The sequence below is a fragment of the Dasypus novemcinctus genome, chromosome 21 (assembly GCF_030445035.2).
Source record: "Dasypus novemcinctus isolate mDasNov1 chromosome 21, mDasNov1.1.hap2, whole genome shotgun sequence".
In the NCBI taxonomy this organism is placed as follows: Eukaryota; Metazoa; Chordata; class Mammalia; order Cingulata; family Dasypodidae; genus Dasypus; species Dasypus novemcinctus.
This window is the reverse complement of record NC_080693.1, coordinates 45,301,628-45,323,930: the sequence shown is the minus strand read 5'-3', so window position 1 is coordinate 45,323,930 and position 22,303 is coordinate 45,301,628. Positions and strand designations below refer to the sequence as shown.

At 37.5% G+C, this 22,303-nt stretch overlaps 1 protein-coding gene across 2 annotated transcripts in view; it reads left to right on the top strand.

Moving 5' to 3' along the window:
- The first annotated feature begins 2,112 nt into the window (after nucleotides 1-2,112).
- The window catches only part of MED13 (mediator complex subunit 13), a 99,819-nt gene continuing 79,628 nt past the window's right edge, over nucleotides 2,113-22,303 (top strand). Inside the window, exons 1-3 of one of the 2 annotated variants that reach the window (XM_058283879.2) lie at nucleotides 2,113-2,210; nucleotides 8,006-8,240; nucleotides 16,835-17,003. In XM_058283879.2, coding sequence (XP_058139862.1) covers nucleotides 2,148-2,210; nucleotides 8,006-8,240; nucleotides 16,835-17,003 — 467 coding nt within the window. In that variant the 5' untranslated portion in view covers nucleotides 2,113-2,147. Of the gene's footprint in view, nucleotides 2,211-6,003; nucleotides 6,171-8,005; nucleotides 8,241-16,834; nucleotides 17,004-22,303 lie in introns of those variants that run through there. The other variant, XM_058283878.2, reaches the window with a different exon arrangement.

The following is a 22,303-nucleotide window of genomic DNA, read 5'->3' as shown; positions in this document are numbered from 1 at the left end:
AGCAGAAAGGATGTTTTTAGACAAGCTCCTCTTAATTAGTTCAGGCCTCTTCACTTTCTGCCTGGATTACCACAAAGCCTCCCTGCATCTTGTTTCTAAAAACAAATCTCAGCTTGTCACTTTCATGTTTAGAGTCTTTCAATGGCCCCTCATTTTCTTCTGGATAAAATCTAAACTCTTCATGATCCAGCCCTGGGGTTAGTTTTCTAGCCAAATCTTTTCCACAAACCCCAAGCTTTCTGGTACTCCCCCTTCTTCCTGCTGCCCCACTCCTTCCCCTGACCCCTCCACCTTCTTTTAGTTCAATCCAACTCATCCTTCAAGATTTAGTTTCAAGTGTCCCTCCAGGAAGTTTCTCTTGAGCCCCTCATGAGAGATTAGGCCCCTTTCCTTTAGATGCTGTTTAGCTTAGCTTACAAACTTCTAATATAATATTTACCTCAGAAACTGTGGCAAGGATAATAAATAATCAATTCAAAAGACTTAGTACGGTGCCTGACATTAAGTATCACATATTAGGTGTTATATTTTAGAAATTATCCAATCCAGTCCCTTCGTTATCTTTGAGAAAACAGAGATCCAGAAAGGTCAAATGACTGGCTCCAATAGAATAAAGAAGAAGGAAAGGGAAAGTCTGATTTGCTTCTGAAGGTCTACAAACCTAATTTCAAAGTGAGCAGATTAGAGGGAATTGACTTCAAATTTAATATTAAAATGAAACATTTATTGAAAAATAATACTTGAAGTTGAGAGTGGATGTTTCACTCCTAAGAAAAGTTGAAGGGCAATTTTCAAGACAATTCAGGATATTTGACACTTCTAACTGAAATGTTTCCTTAATGGTCTCAACTTGTGGTTTACTTTGTTTAGGTCTGCTTTTTTCTATATTCAACAAAGTAGTGTCCGCGCGTTCACTAAATAAAATATTTTTTTAAACTCCCTGGACTTTCTTTCTATTGAATTAAGTACAACATAACACCATTAACATAGCCTTAAGAAAATCAATATTTTCCCCAGGTCCAAGACCACTCACTCCATAGTTTAACTGGTCTTTAGCTTTCAGCTTTTAATTCTATACTTGCACTATCCAATGCAGTAGCCACTAGTCACAGGCATTTGAATTGTGGCTGGGCTGAATTGAAATGTGCTATAAGTGTAAAATATATATGAATTTTGAAAGTTTGGTCCCTCCTATCCCCTAAATAAAAAGAATGCAAACTATTTCATTAATAATTTTTATATTGATTACATGTAAAGTGATAATATTACTGATATATTGTGTTAAATAAGTGGTATAATTAAAATTAATTTCACTTATTTCTTTTTACCTTATTGTGACTGAAAAATAAGACTGAAAAGCTTAAAATTACTTATGTGCCTCTTATCATATTTTTATTGGACAGCATTACTCTAGAACTTGGGATTTTTCAGAACCAGGTGGGGAACTTTAGGTCTAATGCCCTTTGCCTGGACTTACTCTGGCTTCAAAAGATACAACTCTGTCACTCTCCCTGTAGGTCAGAAAATAGTTTGCAAGCCCATACTTTCACTATCCCAATCAGAATGGAGTCACTTAAAGGCTAAAGGAGTTAAGAACAGTTTTAAATGTAGATACTGAACAAATCCACGTTTCAAAGGGTAGAAGACAATAGGTGATTATTGACCCAAATTGACCTCTAAAATTCACCTTAAAATTCCTGATTGGCTCTCCTATTTTTTTCCCCTGCCTCCCCCGCCCCGCCCCGCTGTTTTTGCTGTGTCCGTTCAATTGTGATCTTCCGTATCTATTTCTCTTTTTGTCTTCTCATCTTTCTCCTCCAGGATTCACTGGGATTCAATTCTGGGGACCTCTGATGTGACGAGCAGTTCTCTGTCAATTGCACCACCTCATTTCCTGGTCTCTGCTGCACTTCACCTTGACTCTCCCCTTCATCTTTCTTTTGTTGCGTCATCATCTTGCTGCGTGACTCATTTGTGAGGTCACTAGCTCACTGCACAGGCAGTCAGCTTGCTGTGCGGGCACTTGACTCGCCACATGGGCACTTGGCTCAACATGCAGGCTCTTGGCTCACCACACAAACACTTGACTCGCCACACGGGCACCCACATGGGTACTTGGCTTGCCACGCGGGCACTCGGCTCACCACATGGGCACTTGGCTCACTGTGTGTGCACTTGGCTCACCATGCCGGCACTGGCTCACCCTGCAGGTATGCTTTCTCTTGTTCTTTTTCACCAGGAGGCCCCAGGGATGGAAACCGGGTCCTTCCATATGGTAGGTGGAGGGTTTATCCTGGATCCACATCCACTTCCCTCCTTTTTTTTTTTAGATTATCTCTTTTAATCCTTGCAACTCTTACATTTAGATGCTATTATTACATCCACATTTTACATAATGTGGATAAATTGAGGTTAGAGAGCTAACAGGCATGGCATGGAGTTTTGACCCCAGGTGGTTTAACTGTCAAAATGTCTTATATAGCAAGGTTATTAGCTCCTTGTATATCCCATGCCTTGTTCATACATGACCTGACACATACTAGAGTGTCAAAAAATATGTGTAGTAGACTATATGTAAATAGATAATATGGCCTCAACCATCAAGTAAAAATAGGAAAAGTCTTGAAGGAAATACATTAAAGTGTTGAAAGGTGCTTACCTGTGAATGGTGACATTATGGGCATTTTTTGTAATGTTTATTTTTGTGTTTTCAACTTTCTACTTTTCTATACCTTCCAAACTTCTGACAATGTAAGTGTATTCTTTTATTCATTTCCATTACTCCTTAAATCACATAAATTGTCATATTAACAGAATCTAGGTGGTTACTGACACGCTCGCTGGCTACTGCTGTTACTTTCTTCCCCTCCTCCCCAGGATGTTCCCACTCTCCTCACCATTAGGGTCCCTCTCCTCCACTATGTTTCTCCATTCTCTCTTTTTCCCTCTCTTTCCTGCTCCTTTCCATGATCCTTCCTCATATTTCTTCCTCTGTGTCTTCCTCCTTTATTGTCTCCTGTCTATCCCTTCTTTTTGAGAAGACTGACACTCAAATGAAAGGCCAATCGACTGCTACTTCCTGCCAGATAGGTTTTGGCAGATTCTACCTCCACTGGGTCCTAGGGAAGACACTCAGAGTTGGGGTGGGGGAAACTTCAAGGGTGCCTGTGTTTTGACTAAAATAAGATGGGGGGAACTCATTTCAGACTGGCAAAAGCCGTGGGAACTAAGGTCTGAGGATTCTCTCTAGGAAAGAGAAGACACGAGCAGAGGGGCCCTCACCTTTTTTGGTTTGGGGATTGCTTTTTCCTAATGTTGGCACTCGGTTAGAAAGGATCTGACCTCAGCTGATTTCAGCTCCTGGATTAAATTAGTCCTGGCTGTGTAATTGACTTTGATATGTGATCTTTGGATCTGAATTGGGTTTAATAAGATTTAACTGCTTCAAGGGGCTTTATAAGAATTCATTTTATCCTTCAAATCTGATTTCAAATGCTACCTACTTTATGATGCCTTCTCAGACGTTGGTGCTCCTCCTCCAGCACTCCTATTGTGCCATAGTTGATGCATACCTCATTTAAGCAATTACCCTCGTATTTTATCTTATATTGTGAGAAATGTTTCCTTTATTGCTTCTCTTCAAGAGTCTTGAGGGACAAGCAGGTATCCTAATCAGATTTATATTCCAGGCTTAGCATAGGCCAGGAACACACTTAGTTGAGCCAGTAGGTGTTCAATAATGATTTATAAAATATATTGGGAATGGATGTGACTCAAGTGGTTGAGTGCCTGCTTCCCACATGTGAGGGCCTGGTTCAATACCTGGTGCCTCCTAAAAACAAAATAAAACAAAACAAAAACCAAACAAATGAAAAAACTCACTCAGAGGAGCTGATGTGGCTCATGGCTGAGTGCCACCTTCCCACATATGAGGTCCTGGGTTCAATCCCCATCCTGGTATCTCAAAAAAATTTTTATATATATATATATATATATATATATATATATATATATATATATATATATATATATATATATATCTAACATTTAGTAAGCACTAGGTCAGGCACTAAACCTTGCTTTATTCACTAGCCATTTTAGTAGGAAAGTAACTTTTTATTATCTTCACTTCACAATGAGAAAACAGAGTAAGAGAAATTAAATAAGTTGAAGTTAGTAAGTGGCAGAAGTTATTCTACAGGTTTTTAACTCCAAGATTTGGGCTCTTAACCACTATGGATGGATGAAGGAGTGCTTTTCACTCTGCCAATGAAAAAGGAACATGTTTAAGAGTCCATCCTTTATTTTACAGAGACAATTAGGACTTAAATTATGGCTAGTCCTAACTCCACTGATGTTTCTAATTTCTAATTTGCAAACCATCTTTTTTCTTCTTTCTTGTAACCCTCTAAAACTAAAACTCTCAACGAAAATGTTTTGAACTACATTGAAGTGCAATTGAATGTTCTATGAGAAAGGAACTAACATATTCTGCTTCTAATTCTTACCATTCATTCATTTGCTAATTTACAAATAACAGGCACCTACTATGTGCTAGGAACGTTTTTAGGCACTTACGATGCAGCAGTAACAATATGAAGTCGCGGATCCCACAGAGACTACAGTATAGCTGGAACTTTATATACACTAGTTTATACACACTATTCCTCACAATAACCACATGAGGTAATGATGACAATGGTAGCTTCTAACTCTTAACAATGCTTCTCTGTGCCCCTCACTGACGACTTACTTTACAGGTATTAATTCATTTAACCTTCACAACAACCCTATGAGGCAGAGGCGATGCTTCCCCCACTTTACAGACGAGAAAACTGAGACAAAGAGCAAGCAAACTTGCTCAAGGCTGGAGCGCAGTGTAGCTATACTTTCCAAGCTGTTAACCACAAAGCTATTTTGTTTCGTTTATGTTTCTTTCTTAACATCACACCACGTTTAGGTGGCAGAGTCCTGTCTGTATCCACTTCATCCTGACTCCCAAGCCCAGGATGTTGCACTGCACCCCAGCAGCCTCCTGGAATAAATGAGAATGCCCTGGAATTTTTGCAATACTTTCTTTTCCAAAGAATTCAAACTGATTTTCACATAATTCTTACAGATTTGTGATGTGAACCCTCCTGTACTGTAAATTCCCCTGCACAGAGAGAGGGCCTGGGGCCCGGGGCATTTTACACAAGGCCGAGGCACCCAGCAGATGGCGCTATCTTAGTAGCCACCAGCTGCCTGCCCTGTCCTCCCGGCTCACCGCCTCCGCCGAAAACGTCCGGGCCCTCCCTTACTCCCTTCTCTCTCCCCCTCCCCACGGAGCCGAGGCCCACGTGACCTCAAGACGGCCAATGGGCGAGCAGAGAGGGCGAGCTGGTCCCTGTGGCCGCCATTAAAGCGAAGGGAAAACCCGTGAATTCGGATTAAAGGGGGAAAAACATCGCCCGCTGGGCCCACAAAATGGGGGAGACAACGGCGTCCAGGCGGTGAGGCCGCAGGAGAGCAGACGTTAGGCCGGCTCGGCCCAGGGACGACACGAAGGCACCACCAGAGAATGGTCTGAGTCCGCAGACGCCGCCACCACCTCCGCCACTGAGGAGACTCTGGGCTTAAGGACATCGCCGCTACCGGGCCGGGGGCCTGCGCTTCTCTCCCCGTTCTCGCCCTCCCCGCCCCTCTGCGCCAGCCTCCCCGCCCGGGATAACTCTCCAGGGATCGGTCTTTGCGGTCTTGGACTAGATCTTAATTATTTATTGTGTAATTTATTATTTTTCTTGTTGGAGGGGTACACATCCCCTCTGTCCCCCGGAGAGGGGTGAGCGTCCGCGGGTCCGCGGCGGCCGCAGTCCGGCCCGCGGGGCGAGTGCGCCGCGGCCCTCCCGCCTCCGGCCCTCGGCCCCGGGCGGCTGGGGCTGCCCGTGGCGGCGGGGGGGTGGGTGGGGAGGGCGGGCGGCCCGGCGGCCTTCTCTTCCACCGCCCCCCCCCCCCAACCACCACCCCCCCGCCCTCCCCGGTGTCTGTGTTTCTCTCTCTGGTCGGAGGCGGCGGTAATGGCGGATGGTGGGTTGTGGCGCCGGCGGCGGCTGCTGTGAGGGACGATGAGTTCCTCCTTCGTGCCGAACGGGGCCAGCCTGGAAGATTGTCACTGTAACCTCTTCTGCCTGGTGAGTGCCGGGGCGGCGGGCGGGGCGCGGCGAGGGGGCTGTGGGGGAGGGGGCCGCGAGGTGCGCCCTTGGGCCGTGGGGGAGGGGGCCGGGTCGGATCCAGATGCCCGAGTCCCCGGCGTAGGCCCAGCCGGAGCCGGCGCGGCCGCGGAGCCCCGCACCCGGCCCCGCGAGCCGGCGCTCGCTCGGTCGCTGCGCTGGCTCCGTCGTTGGAGTGTCGGTTTTTCTTTCTCGTCTTGTTTCTGACACTTTTTCCCCCTCACCTTAATCTGGTCTTCAGCTTGAGCTCCTCATCTGCCAGGACACTAACATTTCCCTCCGTGTTTCTTGCCTAACTGTTGCTTTCCTCCGTTTAGACTGTGTATACCCTCTTTACACTTCTCATTATTGCCCGTTCTCTCACTCTCTTTATGCCTCACTCTGGTAATTTGGTTTCCCCTAATACACAGGACCCCAGAGAACTTGGGCATTAAAAACTCCTCTTCGTTTTATATTTTTTCCTGTGAGTCACACTATCAGAGGGTAATCATCTTGGGGTGACTTCAGATCTTTGTGTAAAAACCAGTAGATAACATTTCATTTGTTGTCTTTTTAAACTTTGAAAATAGTTTTCCATTTTGACAATTTCTAGCCATCTTGCTTTTATTAGAACGTTCTGATTGTGTGCGAGTGGAGGGGACTAACGGAGGAGGTGCTATGGTTTTGCGCTAAAAGTTTCTATATTTGTCTGTTTTGCTTGCGTTTTTAGAATATTTTGAGCAGGCAGCTCCTTGTTTTATTGAAAGAAAAGTCTAGGGAAGCTGGACATAGAGATGACAATTGTGTCGGGCGGCCCATGTCTGGGAACACCAACAGTTAAGACTTTCAAAAGTACCAACTGTTGCAAATGTCTAGTTCAGAATTGGACAGTAGTTTAGTTTCATCAGTGACTTAAAGTTTGAGTCACTTTCTTTTTTCGTTTTTTCCTGTGCTATGAGAAATACCCAGTATATGGTAGGTTAGTGAATTGAGTGGGCGGAGTACAACTAGTTGGCAAGTGCAAATTGCCAGTCATGTATCAGCAGTTTCATTTTTGGCACCTTATGCTTTGCACCTTTAAGTCAAATTGTGTAATTATTGGATTCTCTTAGGATAAATTGAGCTTTTTGATGCCTTTCCCCTGTAAAAAAAAAACAAACAAAAACACAAAATCAAAAACCTTGGTTTTCTTGTAAAGTGTCCATAAATCAGCATCTCTTCAGATGTAAAAAGACATACAAGCCGGGTTTCAAATTTCTAGCTTCTCCAACTGGTCTATTTTTGGTACTTTTGGGATCAGGTTCTTTGAAGGTAGACTAGTACAAATCTGACAGTTCTTTGTGAGCAGCTATTTGACTTTCCTAAAGGGGTGTGTGAAGAATTAACAAGAATTAAAGCCATGAATTCTATAAGCATGGAATGAATCTTTTAAGAACTAGTTTTCAGTTAAAAGTTTGACACTAAGGAAAAAAAAGGTGACTGATTAGAATAGCATTTAGGATAGAGAGGAAATGTTGACCCAGGAGCAGTGTAAGTTAAAATACATATTTATATTTAATAGTTTGATTCTTCTGTTTCTGCGTGGCACATTATATTTATTGTTTTGCTATTCAGTGACATGTCAGTGTTATTTTTTAAGGGGTTTTGTTCTTTTCCTTAAGTTCTTGGTGAATTATCAGTTACAAAGACTTTTTTTTCTTTGAAGCCACTTCTATATCAAGTTTATATTGAAAAATTGTCATAATGAACTTTAGCAATGAATACTTTTGACTTTGGTTAGTGTACAATAATAAAAAATCATTTTTTCTTTCTTTCAGGCTGACTTGACGGGAATTAAATGGAAAAGATATGTATGGCAAGGTCCAACTTCTGCCCCTATTCTGTTTCCGGTGACAGAGGAAGACCCCATTTTGAGCAGTTTTAGTCGCTGCCTTAAGGCAGATGTACTTGGTGTTTGGCGGCGAGATCAAAGACCTGGAAGAAGAGAATTGTGGATATTTTGGTGGGGTGAAGACCCCAATTTTGCTGATCTTATTCACCATGACTTATCAGGTGAAAGCAACTTAATTCCATTTAGTGATGTAACAGTGTTTTATGCTTTTCCCAAAATATCCTCTGTATTACAAATTAAGATTAAATCTTTTTAAAATTTTTATGTATTTCTTATTGTGTGTGCATGGAACACTGTTAAGCCAGATAGCAGTTCAGCTTCATGTTTTATTTCACTGTCATTATTTTATTTTACTTAATTATCCATATGTGTTATGGCAGGCTTTGGTTAATCCTTGAATAGACTTTCTCCTACCATCCAGCTTCCTTCTGAATTTCTCGTTGGCAGTTAGGGCCCAAGGAAAAAGACACATTACATTAACCTAAGAAAAATGAAATTGGTGGAGTATAAAGTTCCTAGCAATGCCCTGGAACACTTTTGAAGCCCAGTGTAACTCACCTTTAAGTCAATCCTGCTACTGCTCTCTTCTGCTTGAATATGTAGACAGTTGTAGGAGTATCTGGATATGTTTTGACTTTCTCATGTTTTCCAAGGCATATGTTATTTTGTTACTGTTACTTGTTATTAACATATGAAGGCATTTTTATTATTCTTGGAAAGTGATTCTGAGATACTGTTCCATCAAGGACTATCATAATGAGACAAGTGCCACCTTGTTTAGCTTTTATAAGACATAGGGTTATAATCTAAAAGGTTATATACAGAAATAATTTTATTGTGAGTAAATGATTGTGATTACTTCCTTCTTCTCTTTGAGGACCAAGCATTAACTTTAGAAAGAGAAACTCTAGCTCGTCATGGAATTACTGGAGCTTGTAATAATTTTAGATTCTAAGAGTCAGTGTTAACCGAATCTTTGGTGATAGGCTTGTAAATGTTTAGTTGGGTGCTACAAGATATCAGACTTCAGCAAGATGGTTTGATTATGATTCTTGACGGTTAAATTTAGGATTTTTTAGATAGGGGGAAAAAAAGCAATTCATATTTGAAATAGAGTACCCTGACTTCCATTTGACATGTAGGACCTATTTTCTCTGTAGATGAAATGTAACCCAGGGGTCTTTATCTGCAACAAGTACTTTGTGCAATAATGTGAGTGTCGTGGCTGATTGTTAGTTTAAATAGTTGCTTTTTACTTTCTAATGAACACATTCTTCATTGTTAATGTTTCTTATTTCTTGAGAGTGGCTGTAATTAGGTTTTGATAAAGCATTCCAAGTAAGATTCCTGCTGGCGAGTCTAAGCCGTGTTCTAAGTATGAATGTAGTTCTAAATATGTAAAATGATGGGTATGAGTGTTTATATACGTATATATATACGTGTGTATATATATGATTGTATAATATATATCAGGATATAAAACTCCTAGCAGCATAAGCAAGATACTTTCTAATAGCCCAAAGCTAAGCTTGCCAGCTTCCTTATTCTTTCATTGACTTGGATATGCTTGAGTTATTTTAATCTTTATTTTAAGTGGTCATAAAAACCACCTTACTAAAATGTTTCGGGACTATTTTGATGATGTTGATAAACTCTTATGCTGACTTGGGGTTTTGAATATTCCTGAAGCTGGCAGAGCACCTGAACAGATCATTTTTTAAAGATTCCAATGAATACATTTTACAAAATCAATTGTAATTTTATAGTATATTGTACAGTATTTAGTTTTGTATAGTATAGCATTGTATAGTATTTCGTTTTACTATAATAGGATCAATATTTTAAAAGTTAAATACCTATTTGGAGGGATGTGGATGTGGCTCAAGTGGTTGAACAGTTGTCCCCTAAATGGGAGGTCCTGGATTTGGTTCCCGTGCTTCCTGAGAAAACAAAAACAACAAGCAAAACGAAAGAAAAATACAACTCAGAAGCCCTTAATGTTCAGTAGTTGAGTGCCAGCTTTCCACATACAAGGTCCTGGATTCCATCTCTGGCACCCAGTACCTCAAAACAAAACCTATTAGGGGGAGCAGGTGTAGCTCAGTGGTATGAGTGCCTGCTTCCCCTGTACAAGGTCTGGGGTTAAATCCCTGGTACCTCCTAAATAAACAAAACCATACAAAAAAACCTACTAGGGTTAGTTTTGAGCTGTTTTGATATATAGTGCTGAAATACTGCTTTAGTCATTTTTCCTTCTAGGTTTCATGTTGAGTCAGATAAGTTTTCTCAAATGAGGTTACAGTTTAAATTTTTTTTTCTCCAGTTTAACTTTGGTTTTAGCATGACTTAAAAATTGGTAGAATATGTACATTATAATAGATACCTATCTTGAATGTGAATGAAAGTAATTTTGGAAGATTATATTTTAATTAGTTGTTAGATTTTGCTGAACACTATTGAAAGGCAAATTTATCAAATTTTTAAAATTTATTAAAGTCGTAACAATTGAAATAGTAAACCAAAATATGATTAGGAATATATAATCATATTTACTGTTCCAAAGCTTGTCTTGTACCGTTTTAGTTTGTGTAGTCAGTGATATTTATAGAATATTTTAACCTTTTTTTTTAAACCTGTCATTTACTTTAGAATGTTGTTACTTAAATTGTAGACATATCTTAAAGAATAATAAGGTCTTTTCAGATGTGGTATTATTTGTCTTGCCCTTTTCTTTGCTCCAGGGACACCGTCTGCCTCCCTTCTGGGATAATTAGTTCGTCTCTGTCTCTCTAGTTAGCCCCTTTTTCATTTCTTCCCATCTGTGACACTCTTTTCCCTTCTTTTAAACTCCCCTGAGAAGAGAGCAGCTGGACCGTGGGGGTGGCATCAGCTGCAGGAGGCAATCCTGGGTTCCAAGTGGAGGTGTAGCACTGAGTAAAGGGGAACCGGAAAGACCCAGGTGGTAGCTAAAAAGCTGAATTAATTTAGCTTTAGCTTAACCTGCTCTTCACAGGCAGTATCCTTCTGTTTGGTTCAGCATTTACCACATCTTGTTACTCAAATGTTTATGATTATGGTGATAATATTTCCCTTCTAAGTGGAAGGAAAAAGGAAAACATTCCTTTTTGCAAAGAGTAGATTTCTCAGTTTTTCTTAATTGCTATACTTCATAACAAAAGTTCAGATTAACCTTTGTTTCTTCCCTTTATCTCCTTTGTGTCATCCATACTGTATTTTTAAAACAAACTTAACTTTAAAATAGTTTTAGATTTACGTAAAAGCAGCAAAGATAGCATAGAGAGTTCTTGTATAACCCTCACCCAATTTCCTTTATGGTTAACATCTTATAATAGTATGGTACATTTGTCACAACTAATGAACCAGTATTGATACATTACTATTATTAACTGAAGTCCATACTTTATTTTGGTTTCTTTTATTTTTACCTGATGACATTTTTCTGTCCCAGGAGCCCACCCAGGATACCACATTACATTTAGTTGTCATGTCTCCTTAGGCTCTTCCAGACTGTGACAGTTTCTCAGATCTTAATTTGATGTCCTTGGTAGTTTGGAACAGTCTGATCAGGTGCCATAATGCATTTTAAATGTCAGCTTCAAATAAAGACAATAAAAATAAATTTCAGCCTCCTTCCTACCACTTGTTTGGCTCACCTTCCTTTCAAGGTCAGCTGATATGTAGAAATGGAATGTAAACTTATTTTAATGATAATTGGTAAAGATCAGTTATAACAGCAAACCAAATCTAATTTAATTCTTGTTACTTGTTTTCTAACAGTAGTCAATACAGTATAGTAGTACTGTTCAGTAGTTTACAAAAATTGATGACTTTTGGAAACTTTTGCAAAGATTGAGTTTTTGGTACAAGATTTGCCCTAACTTAAATTAGCCTAATCAAAACATTCCAGAAAGATATTTGTGCAAAAAATTTTTTGAATCTCAAAGACAGCCATGTATGATTTTACTTTTTGCTCTGTTTCCTCTAAGACAATGGGTAGTTGAATCGATATTAATTTGTTTTCATGGAAAAGTCATTAGGAAACAAAACTTCCTGGTTACCTTTTTAATTTTATTTAAACTTTATAGCATTCCTCTTTTAGTGGTGGTGGGATAGTGGGTGACAAATATAAAATTGGTGGGAAAATCTTAATCTTTATAGTCAAAAGTCTTGTGAATAGGACTGATTAATTAGTTCTCTTAGGTGTACTGTTTGCTTCAGAGTAAGATTGTTTCGTTTTTATTAGTGTCCTTGAAGGAGAAAAGTTTTCTGTTTATTTTTATTCTATGTCCTAACCTTTTTCAGATTTTATTGCTGTCATGTTGGCTTTTATTTCTTCCCTTTAAAACAACAATAAAAACAAAAACTACTCCCTCTCCCAGGTTTGGCTTCTTACAAAAATAATAGAATATAATGAGACTGAGAAAACTCATAGATACCTTGAGAACTAAAAGACTCAGGGCTAAAATATTTTGTTCTTTTTCCTGGTTCCTAAGGTCCATGTACTGGATTTTAGCAACAAGTCCTAATACTTTCATTACACCAAATTTTATCATAATGATTATTGTTTAAACTAAGTGGGCCATTTGTTAGTTTTAGAACTTAATTCCAGGTGCTTTCATTGAAGGATATAACTATAGTGGACTTCATACCTTAAATGACAGCTTTCAACAATATTGATAAATAGTAGCTAAGCATGGGAATATAGTGCCTGCCAAACTAAAAATTGTTCTGTATTTTGCTAGACTTCTAGATGACAACTTTGTTTGCCTTATTTCTTCTGTGCTCTGTCCTTTTAGAGCATTTTAAGCAAGAAAGTGTGCATTTTTAAAATTTTCAAATCAAAGATAATGATCAAGATAGTAGGCCATTTTTAAACCAAGGTTTTCCAGGTTTTTGCCATAGGTGAGTGGTGCTGCCAACTTAAAGTTCTTGGTAATATTTGTTGAACGAATGGGTTATAAATGGGAAATTATTCTTCTAAACAAGCACTGATCTAGATTTTAAACATTTATATTTATTCGCTCAGGAACATGGTATTTTCTACCATGTTAATGTTTGAGACATTCATTATTAAGTAGCATATGTTACATTTTGGGCAGAATTATTTAGGAAGATTCTTTTATTATCAGCTGATTCACCTTGGAAATATTTAAAGATGTCAGTCAGTTTTGAGAAAAATGGACTAGGTATATCAGTTTTTAAGTACTTGATAAAAAATTTTAAGTAAAAGATTAAGAACTCTAATGCTAACATTTATGTAATCTTTTGAAAATAAAAATAATGCTAATAATAACTGAAAAGTACTGAAAATGCAGAATTGAAATTATTTCCTTTCAGGGTACAGATCCAAGAGGAAGAAAAATTTTAGTGAAATGCATCAAGCATTCTTTTCTCCCTTAGGCTGTGGTCAATTTAAGTTAGAAAGAACTAGGTACAGATTTGCCATGTGTTCCCTTCTCCTGCCTCTCCGTATTAGAACCCTGGTGTTGAGATTCAAGGACTTTTAAATTCGTGTAAGAGGTGCATATCACTATGTCTTGGGTGGGTAGTTGTAACATTTTATTTTTCATATAGCTGAATACAACATGTATAGAAGTACTTTTATTACGGTTATTAAAACTTCAGGATATTAGAAGCATGATTTAGTAGGCTTCTTGTTTCCAACTGACCCTCTCAAAAAACAGAACAGAACAAAACAAAACAAAAAAAAAACAAAACCACACAACCTTTCAGGATTTTCATTGAATGTTATTAGGATTTATTCTCACTATTTCTTCAGCAATAAAATATGAAACCATTACTTTAGTGTAATGGTTGCTTAGTCACTTGCCGTAAAGGTGAAAATATAAATTTGTTGGCTTAGAAATCCCTAACAGGTGGTTTGTTTTATGCATAACTTCCATTTAGTGTTAATGAGAACTGTGGGCATTTGGGAACATAATGAGAACTCCTTTGAAAGCATTAAATTCACCTAAATTTCTCTATATTAAAATTTGGGGAGAATGCTTGAACATTAATACTGATTAACTTTTTTTTTTTTTTTAAGATTTATTTTATTTCTACCCCCCACCCCCCCCAGTTGTCTGTTCTCTGTGTCTATTTGCTGGGTGTTCTTCTTTGTCCATTTCTGTTGTTGTCAGCGGCACGGAAATCTGTGTTTCTTTTTGTTGCGTCATCTTGTGTCAGCGCTCTGCGTGTGTGGCACCATTCTTGGGAAGGCTGCACTTTCTTTCGCGCTGGGTGGCTCTCCTTATGGGGCGCACTCCTTGCGTGTGGGGCTCCCTTATGCGGGGGACACCCCTGCATGACAGGGCACTCCTTGCGCGCATCAGCACTGCATGTGGGCCAGTTCCACACGAGTCAAGGAGGCCCTGGGTTTGAACCGCAGACCTCCCATGTGGTAGACGGACGCCCTAACCACTGGGCCAAATCCGCTTCCCCTGATTAACTTTTTAAACTACATTTAGTATTCTTAAATCATTTAACTGCAAGTTTAACTGAATAGATTTTTTTCTTTTTTTCTTTTTTTTTCCTTTTTTATCTTTTTGTTAAAATAGATTTTAAAATAAGATGTATTTAGGTTAAGATAAAAACAAAACCATAAAGTCTTCAGAGTTTCATATGAAAATTTATATAGATTATTGTATTATAGATTTTACTATTCCACAGATTTTGTATTTACTTTTTTGGGGAAAAAAAGGCAAATTCAGTATCTAATTTTAAATGAATAATTTCCTGATATTTGAGGTTTATAGCAACTGTATGACTTTGATGTGTGTAACGGTAACTTTTTCTTGAGTTTTTGATACTTTGAAACAGACATAATTAAAATATTGAAGATTTTGTTAAAAGCTACTTCAATTTTAGGACAAATATAACTATTGTGATTATTAGGAGTTAAGGATTTTTGAGCTAACGGAATATAAATAAATTATATTAAATTTATTATCAAGAGGTGAATTGGGAGATTCTCCCAACATAATTATACTCGAATTAAGAACATATACTTTTAGTAATCATAAGTCACATAATTTGATGTAAAACTCTTAATGTAGCTATTGAATTTTGAATTGATGGGACCTGGTTTACCTGAAAGCTGATAACTGGAAAAGATTCAGTTTTTCTCTCAGCAACTCACAAATATGCTTGTGAACTACACATTTAAATAAAGTGAAGTCACTATATGCCACTTCCTTGTTCTCTTGTAGTATTTTCTTTAAATATGAGTAGATAGAGGAATTCATTTTGTTAATGAAGTGTGAAACCCATAAGTGTTTTGGTTTTGAATGAAAGTGGATATAAAATATAAAAGGAGAAGAAATTTCCTATTTAATATTAATAATTTTGAAAATGGTCTTATTTGAACTCTGAAGTATTGTCATTTTTTAAAGCTTACCACAGTTTTTTTAAACTTACCTTTTTACAAAGACCATAATTAGTTGATTTTAAAGACTTGCTGTAATTTAGGAAACACTTTGTAGAACAACATAAAATCAACCTTTGTAATGGCACTTACTTTATAGTGCAGTTAAAGTCCACTGTCATTATGCTTTTTAGTTAATGTTTATTCTCCCCATTTGTTGTATAAGTTCTGAACATAAAAACAATTATATTACTCTTGATACATGTCTGCAAATTTTATTTAAAGGTATTTTATTTTTCTATCGAAGCTGTGCATACATTTTTAGTGTTATATTGAAAAATGTTGAGAATTTAAGAATTTCATCACCTTTTACTTAAAAGTTGAAAGAAGACCTATATTCATTCATAAAATGTTTATAAAGGTATATAGGCTATAGGAGGCTACTAAATTATGTTTGAAATAAGTCATTTAAAATAGTAAGATAAAAGTTAAAATTCTGAAGTAATGTCTATATATCAGGATTCATTGCATGTTTTATTATAGATGTGAAATGGATAGAGAATGATTTTTTTTTTTTTTTAATACTGCATCCAGCCCTATCTCAAAATGACTTTTTTTTTTTGGCTATGTTAACTTGGAATGATTAATAGATTCGCTTGCAAAATTAAGGATGCATAGTTAGTGAAGATAGCTATAACTTCATGTAAGAAAAGTGTCATTAAGTTTTAAGTCTTTAAATTTTTAAATTTCTCCCCCAAGTAGAGAATCCTATACTGAATAGTAATCATGGGAGACATTTGGTTGAAATGAGACCTGGTAATGCATCACTTGTTAGGCTCCACGCCAGTAATTTCCTTTTTATTCATCGCTTAATTTTATAGTTGTCATGGATTAGAATGCTGATGTACATGAAACATTGAGTTTAATTATTAACTGGCTAGTTTGGTTTTTTATTTTTTTGTTTTTGTTTTTTGGCAGATTGAATGATTGGAGAAATCAGGAAAAAGTAACAAGTTGGTCAGCCTAGAAATTAGTATCTTGGATATAGTGTGTTTGTAATATTTCCCAGGTTTTTACAAATGGCCTTTTCATTGATCCAGGAACCAAGTCAGTATGATTATAATATGCCATTGCCTTTTTATATGGTAGAAAAATAATTTTCTGGTAATTTAATGGAATACATGGCACTTAGGCCTTTTATTCTTTGTGGAATAACTTTGAAAGCTGATATTTTAATGTCTAGAGATCTGTTGAAGTGATCATAGTTCAATATTCTGAGATAAAGTAAGGCTTATGAATATTGAGTTTACATGGCTCTGAATAAATGTAGTGCTACTACTTTACTTTTTGTTTCTTCAATTTTTTTTATAGAAGAGGAAGATGGAGTATGGGAGAATGGACTTTCCTATGAATGTCGTACTCTGCTTTTCAAAGCAGTTCACAATCTTTTGGAGAGGTGTTTAATGAACCGGAACTTTGTACGTATTGGCAAGTGGTTTGTAAAGCCATATGAAAAGGATGAAAAACCTATAAATAAAAGGTAAGCTCTCTTATTTCATCTCACTTGATATTTCTTTAGGTTTGTTCATTTTTATGGCTTTACAGAAAATGTAGAATAAAACAAGCTAATATTTACCTGACATATTTAGGGTTTTAACTTTGGCTAAGTATTCAATTGTCTTTGACCACCCTACTTTTCCCTTTAACATTTTAAGAATTTTCTTGCAGTGGTAATAGGTCTTTGTTTCAATTCAGTGCCCTAAGTTTTGAATTGGAAAGGCGGAGGAAATGTGAGATGAACAGAGGCTTATGTATTGAAGTATACTTTTTTAATGCTAATGGAAAAATCTGATGTTAAAATTAAGTGATATTTCACCTGTTAAAGATAGCAATCCCTAGTTATGTATTTGAGTTAACTTTATATTTCTTAGTCCCATCCTCCTCTTTATTTTAAAGGACTTAAAATTTATGTTTTTCTATGTAAGACATGCTTACTTTTGGAGAGATTATTATTTACTTGAACTTTGAATTCAGCAAATTTATGACACTAATTAGAATAGTTGCAGATGGAGACAGAAGATTTTAATAAGATAGTTACCCTTTTTCCTGTGCAAATAAAACCTTCAGTTACAGGTCAGTATACTTCTCTTTGATTTAAATAAATAATGTAAGGAACAATCTGTTAGAAGATTCAGACTCAAGAAATTGTTGAATTAGTGAAGCGTCAAGAGGGATGAATCACTGGCAATTAACATGAGGTGTGGAAGAAGAGAAAATTGAAGGAAATGTATTATTTTTCCTAAAAGATGAGAGAGCATATGTATGAAGTAAACATTTGGTCATGCTTGTAATCATTGTTGGGATGCCATCTTTTATGTCATCTTTTTTCATGTGTACCTGAAGTTTTCAGACTTCCTTTTCAGTTTTAGTAGACTGGATGAGTAAAGAAACCTGGATAAATTTAACTTTCTTTCATATTTTTCCCCTTTATAAATTAAAATTAACATTTATTGTTGACAAAATAATTATATAAATTAGGAATACATTCAGCTGTACGTGACAAAAAAACTAATTGGCATAAAAATGGATTTTTCTCAATAGCTGGGAGTCTAGAGGTTGGTAGTCTAGGATTGGTATAGCTGTTCAATAATGTAATCACGTACTCACATTCCCTGGAGTTTTCTGCTCTGCCATCTTTAGCCTTTGGCTTTCATTTTCATTTGTCCCGGTGGGTACTGTACCTCTAGATCTCACAGTTAATTCCAATCAGAAAAGAGGAAGGAAGGAGGAAGCAAGGGGGGATGTCACCTGGGTCAGAAAGTAGATTCTTTACTAGAAACTCACAGCTGACTTATCATTGCCCCTACTAAAAGATTTTTGATTTGGAAACATTGCCATTCTGAACAAATTAAGGCTTCTGTTAGAAGAAAAGGGGGAATAGGTATTATGTAGGCAATTAGAAAAAGGAAAATAGAGAGTAGGCAGGCAATTAGCAGTGTCTGCCTCATGTATTTATGCAGTTTTTAAGAAGTCAAGTAGATTACCAAGATTTAAAATGGAAACCTGTGATCCTAATCCCCAACCACTAGATTTATTCCTTAAAGTTAATTCTTCTTAAAAATTTTTATTTACCTATTTAAGATTTTAGAAGCAAATAACATAACTTAGTCTTGAGTTTTAAGTTATTTCAGAGATTCAGGATTAATCTATTGACTTTGTAATTAGGGTTTAGTTATCTTACCTTCCCTCCTCCCAACACTTATTGGCACACTTGTAATCCTTCGTCTCCCTTTCCCTCCCTCTTTCTTTACCTTGCCAATAATGTTATGAGTTTTAATAGATACAATATTTATTGCTTATATTATGATTATACAAATATTACTTGTAGCTAAGCCATATAATATATTAGAATTATATTTTATCTCCTGTATATCTTTTTGTTTTCCCTAGAGTTAATGATCATATCTGTTTTCATTTAATTTTCTGTCATGGGTTGGCAAACAATGACCTACAGGCCAAATTTTTAAAATTAAGTTTTATGGTAATATTGCCATGTTCATTTCTTTATGGATTGTTTATGGCTGCTCTCATTACTATAGTCAGACTTGAATAGTTGTGACAGAGTCGGATGGCCTGCAAAGCCTCGAATATTTACTGTCTGACTCTTTACAGAAAAAGTTTGCCAATCTCTGATATATATACCTATTGGTAATTCATCCCTACATTATCAGCAGTATAAATCTCTCCTCCCTATTGGAGCCCTTCATTCTTCTGTTCCAATTTGGACTCATTGTTTTCTAACAGGCCTGTTTCACAGCAGTTAGCTTGGTAATTCCCTCTGCCTTTCTACTTGTGTTGGATTCCTTATTTCCTAGATTTCATGTCTCCCTCTTTGTGGTCTTGCTATTCTGATGTAGTACTCATCCATCAGTGGTTTCTTAAAAGAGATGGTGTATGAGTAGTAAACTTTTTGAGGTCTTGAAATCTGAATTATCTCCTTTTCTACTTTATAGTTGAAGTAGTTTTGACTGGGTATACAATCTAGGTTAATAATTTTCTCTTAGACTTCTGGGCACTAAAATGGTAATTGGAAGTTTTGTGTATAGGTGCAGCTTGTGGAAGTTGCAGGGTTCACTAGGGTGGTAAGTCAGGGACCTGGTCATTTTTATTGGGTTGTCTGTCACTCACCTGTCACTGTCTATACATCTTACTTTCCCCCCTTAGATAGGTTAGTTATTTTCTCCAGAGAAATACTTCAGTATCTTGATTGTAGGATAAAACCTTTAATATCTTGACTGCCAATGTTTAAGAAGCCTATTGGGGAAAAAGGTGTCATTTGATAGTATTTGGATTTTCACTTATCTCGTGAGGACAGCACAGCTATAACTAGTATCTCTAAGTTCTGAATTCCTCTGGTTCCCTTATTTATAAAAAAAAGTGGAAACACTGGTTCTCTTATTTATTTTAACTTTCATGTAATAAATAAATTTATAAATCATGTAATAAATAAATTTATTGAATTTAATAAATAAATTTAACCAGAAAGTTAAAATAAATGAACCACTTACTTATAAATAAGTATGGAAAGTGCAGCTTGGTTTCTCCTTGCTGCTTACTAAAGGAAAGGGATAAAGTGAGAACTGAAAGCCTTCATCAGCGTTTCCAGCTTGCACACTGCCTTGTGGAATTTGGACTTGCCCATCCCCACAGTCAAATGAGCCAACTCTTATTTTAAAAATCTCATAATATTTATATACTATATATGTATGTATTTATATATGTCTTCTGTCAGTTCTTTTTCCCTAGAGAACCATGACTAATGCAGATTTTGATACCAGGAGAGTGGGGTGCTGCTAGTGCAAATACCAAATATGTGGAAATGGCTTTGTAATTGGATAATAGGGGCTGGAAGAATGTTGAAGTGCTTGATAGAAAAGATTGCTTTGAAGAGACTCTTGGTAGAAATATGGATGCTAAAGATACTTCTGGTAAGGCCTTAGAAGGAAACGATGAATGTGCTATTAGAAACCAGAGGAAAGGTGATCCCTGTTTTAAAATGGCAGAGAACTTGGACTTAGAAAAACAGAGTTTTGAAGTGGGATGGAAGGCAGAACTTGAATAGTTAGCTGAGGAGATTTCAAAGCTAATTGTGAAAGTGCAGATTGTTTTCTCCTTGCAGCCTATAATAAAATGCAAGAGGAAAGGAAATAAGCTGAGAACCAAACTCCTGGGCACAAGGAAACCAGAATTTTATGGTTTGGAAAATTCTGAGCTTCCAGAAAGCAAGTCCCCAGAGAATAGTGCTCCATATGAGGGTTTAACTGAACATGGAATCAGTCAGTAATTTCCATGCAATTCAAGAGTGGAGGTGCAGTTATCCAGGAAGGATCTGTGGAAAGTTCTACTGTTTGACAGTGTAGACTCCTGTAAATTACATGCAAAACTGATGATTTTTTTTTTTTTTGGCGCAATTTGTGTGAGTGAAACTACTACCAGCTTGCACTTAATGGGACAGAGACAGAGAAGGGACAAACTGAAGGAGGAATGGCTTCAGGGGCACAACCATAGAAGTTCTGAGTTCTGGACCAAAGCTATCTCTTTGGGCCAAAAGAGTGGGCCCACCCACGTGTGGGGAATTGGGCAGTCTACCCCAGTGCTTGGAGAAGGTGGGCTTGCCATTCCAGGGCTCAGAGATGGGGCGGCGGGTGCCCCCAGGGATTGCAGAAAGTCCAGCCACCACCCCAGTGCTCAGAGAGAATGATGAAGCACCCAGATATTAGGGGAATACCTGGATACCATCCCAGTGCTTGGAGAGGGCGAAGCCTCACTCCATTGTTCCACTGTGCATGTGCTTGGAAGGGGTAGAGCTACCATTTGATCAGGCCTGGAGGACAAAACATCGATTCATAGGTGAACTCTGAGACCTTGAAATCTAATGGAGTTTGCCTTGTTGGGGTTCAGAATTTTTTGGGACCTGTGACCCTACTTTTCCCTCCAATTTCTCCTGTCTGGATTGGAAATGTTTATCCTATGCCTGCCCCTCCATTGTATATTGAAAGCAGATAACTTGTACTCTAGGTTTCACAGGTCCACAGACAGAGGAATTATTCCCCAGGACAAACCATACCCATAACTGATTTTGATGAGACTTAATTAGCATTGTTTCTGAAATGACTTAAAACTTTTGGAATGTTGTGATTGAATGAATGTATTTGCATGTAGAAAGAACATATTTTCTTGTGGGCCCAGAGAGTGGGGATGTGGTGGTCTGAAGTTTTACATACCCCAGAAAAACATCTTCTTAAATCTGATATCTTCCTGTGTGTGTGAAGCTATTGTAAGTAGGAACTTTTGGTGAGGTTACTTCAGTTAAGCTGTGGCCCAGTTCAAGCAGGATGTGTCTTAATCCACTGGAGTCCATTAAAAGCAGAGTGAAATTCAGACACAGAAAAAGCCAAGGAAGCAAGAAGCTGAAATACATTGGAACCCAAAAGAGAATGGAGAGGCAGTCATGTGCATTGCCGTGTGACAGAGGCACCAAACACCAAGGATCGCTGGCATCTAGCCCCAGAATACCAGTCTTCAGGAAGAAAGTATCACCTTCATGGTACCTTGATTTGGAATATCTTTTATTCTCAAAACTGTGAGCAAATAAAAATTTCCATTGTTTAACCCAACCCATTTCATGGTATTTGCTTGAGCAGCCAAAGAAACAAATTTTTTAGACAACTGCCAAATGCCATCCCATATGTTACAGTATGTATTGAGTTAGGAGCTTTACTAAGTGGCAGATGAGAATGTTCAGAAGGGAAAGAAGTTAATATGGAATATGTTTGATTT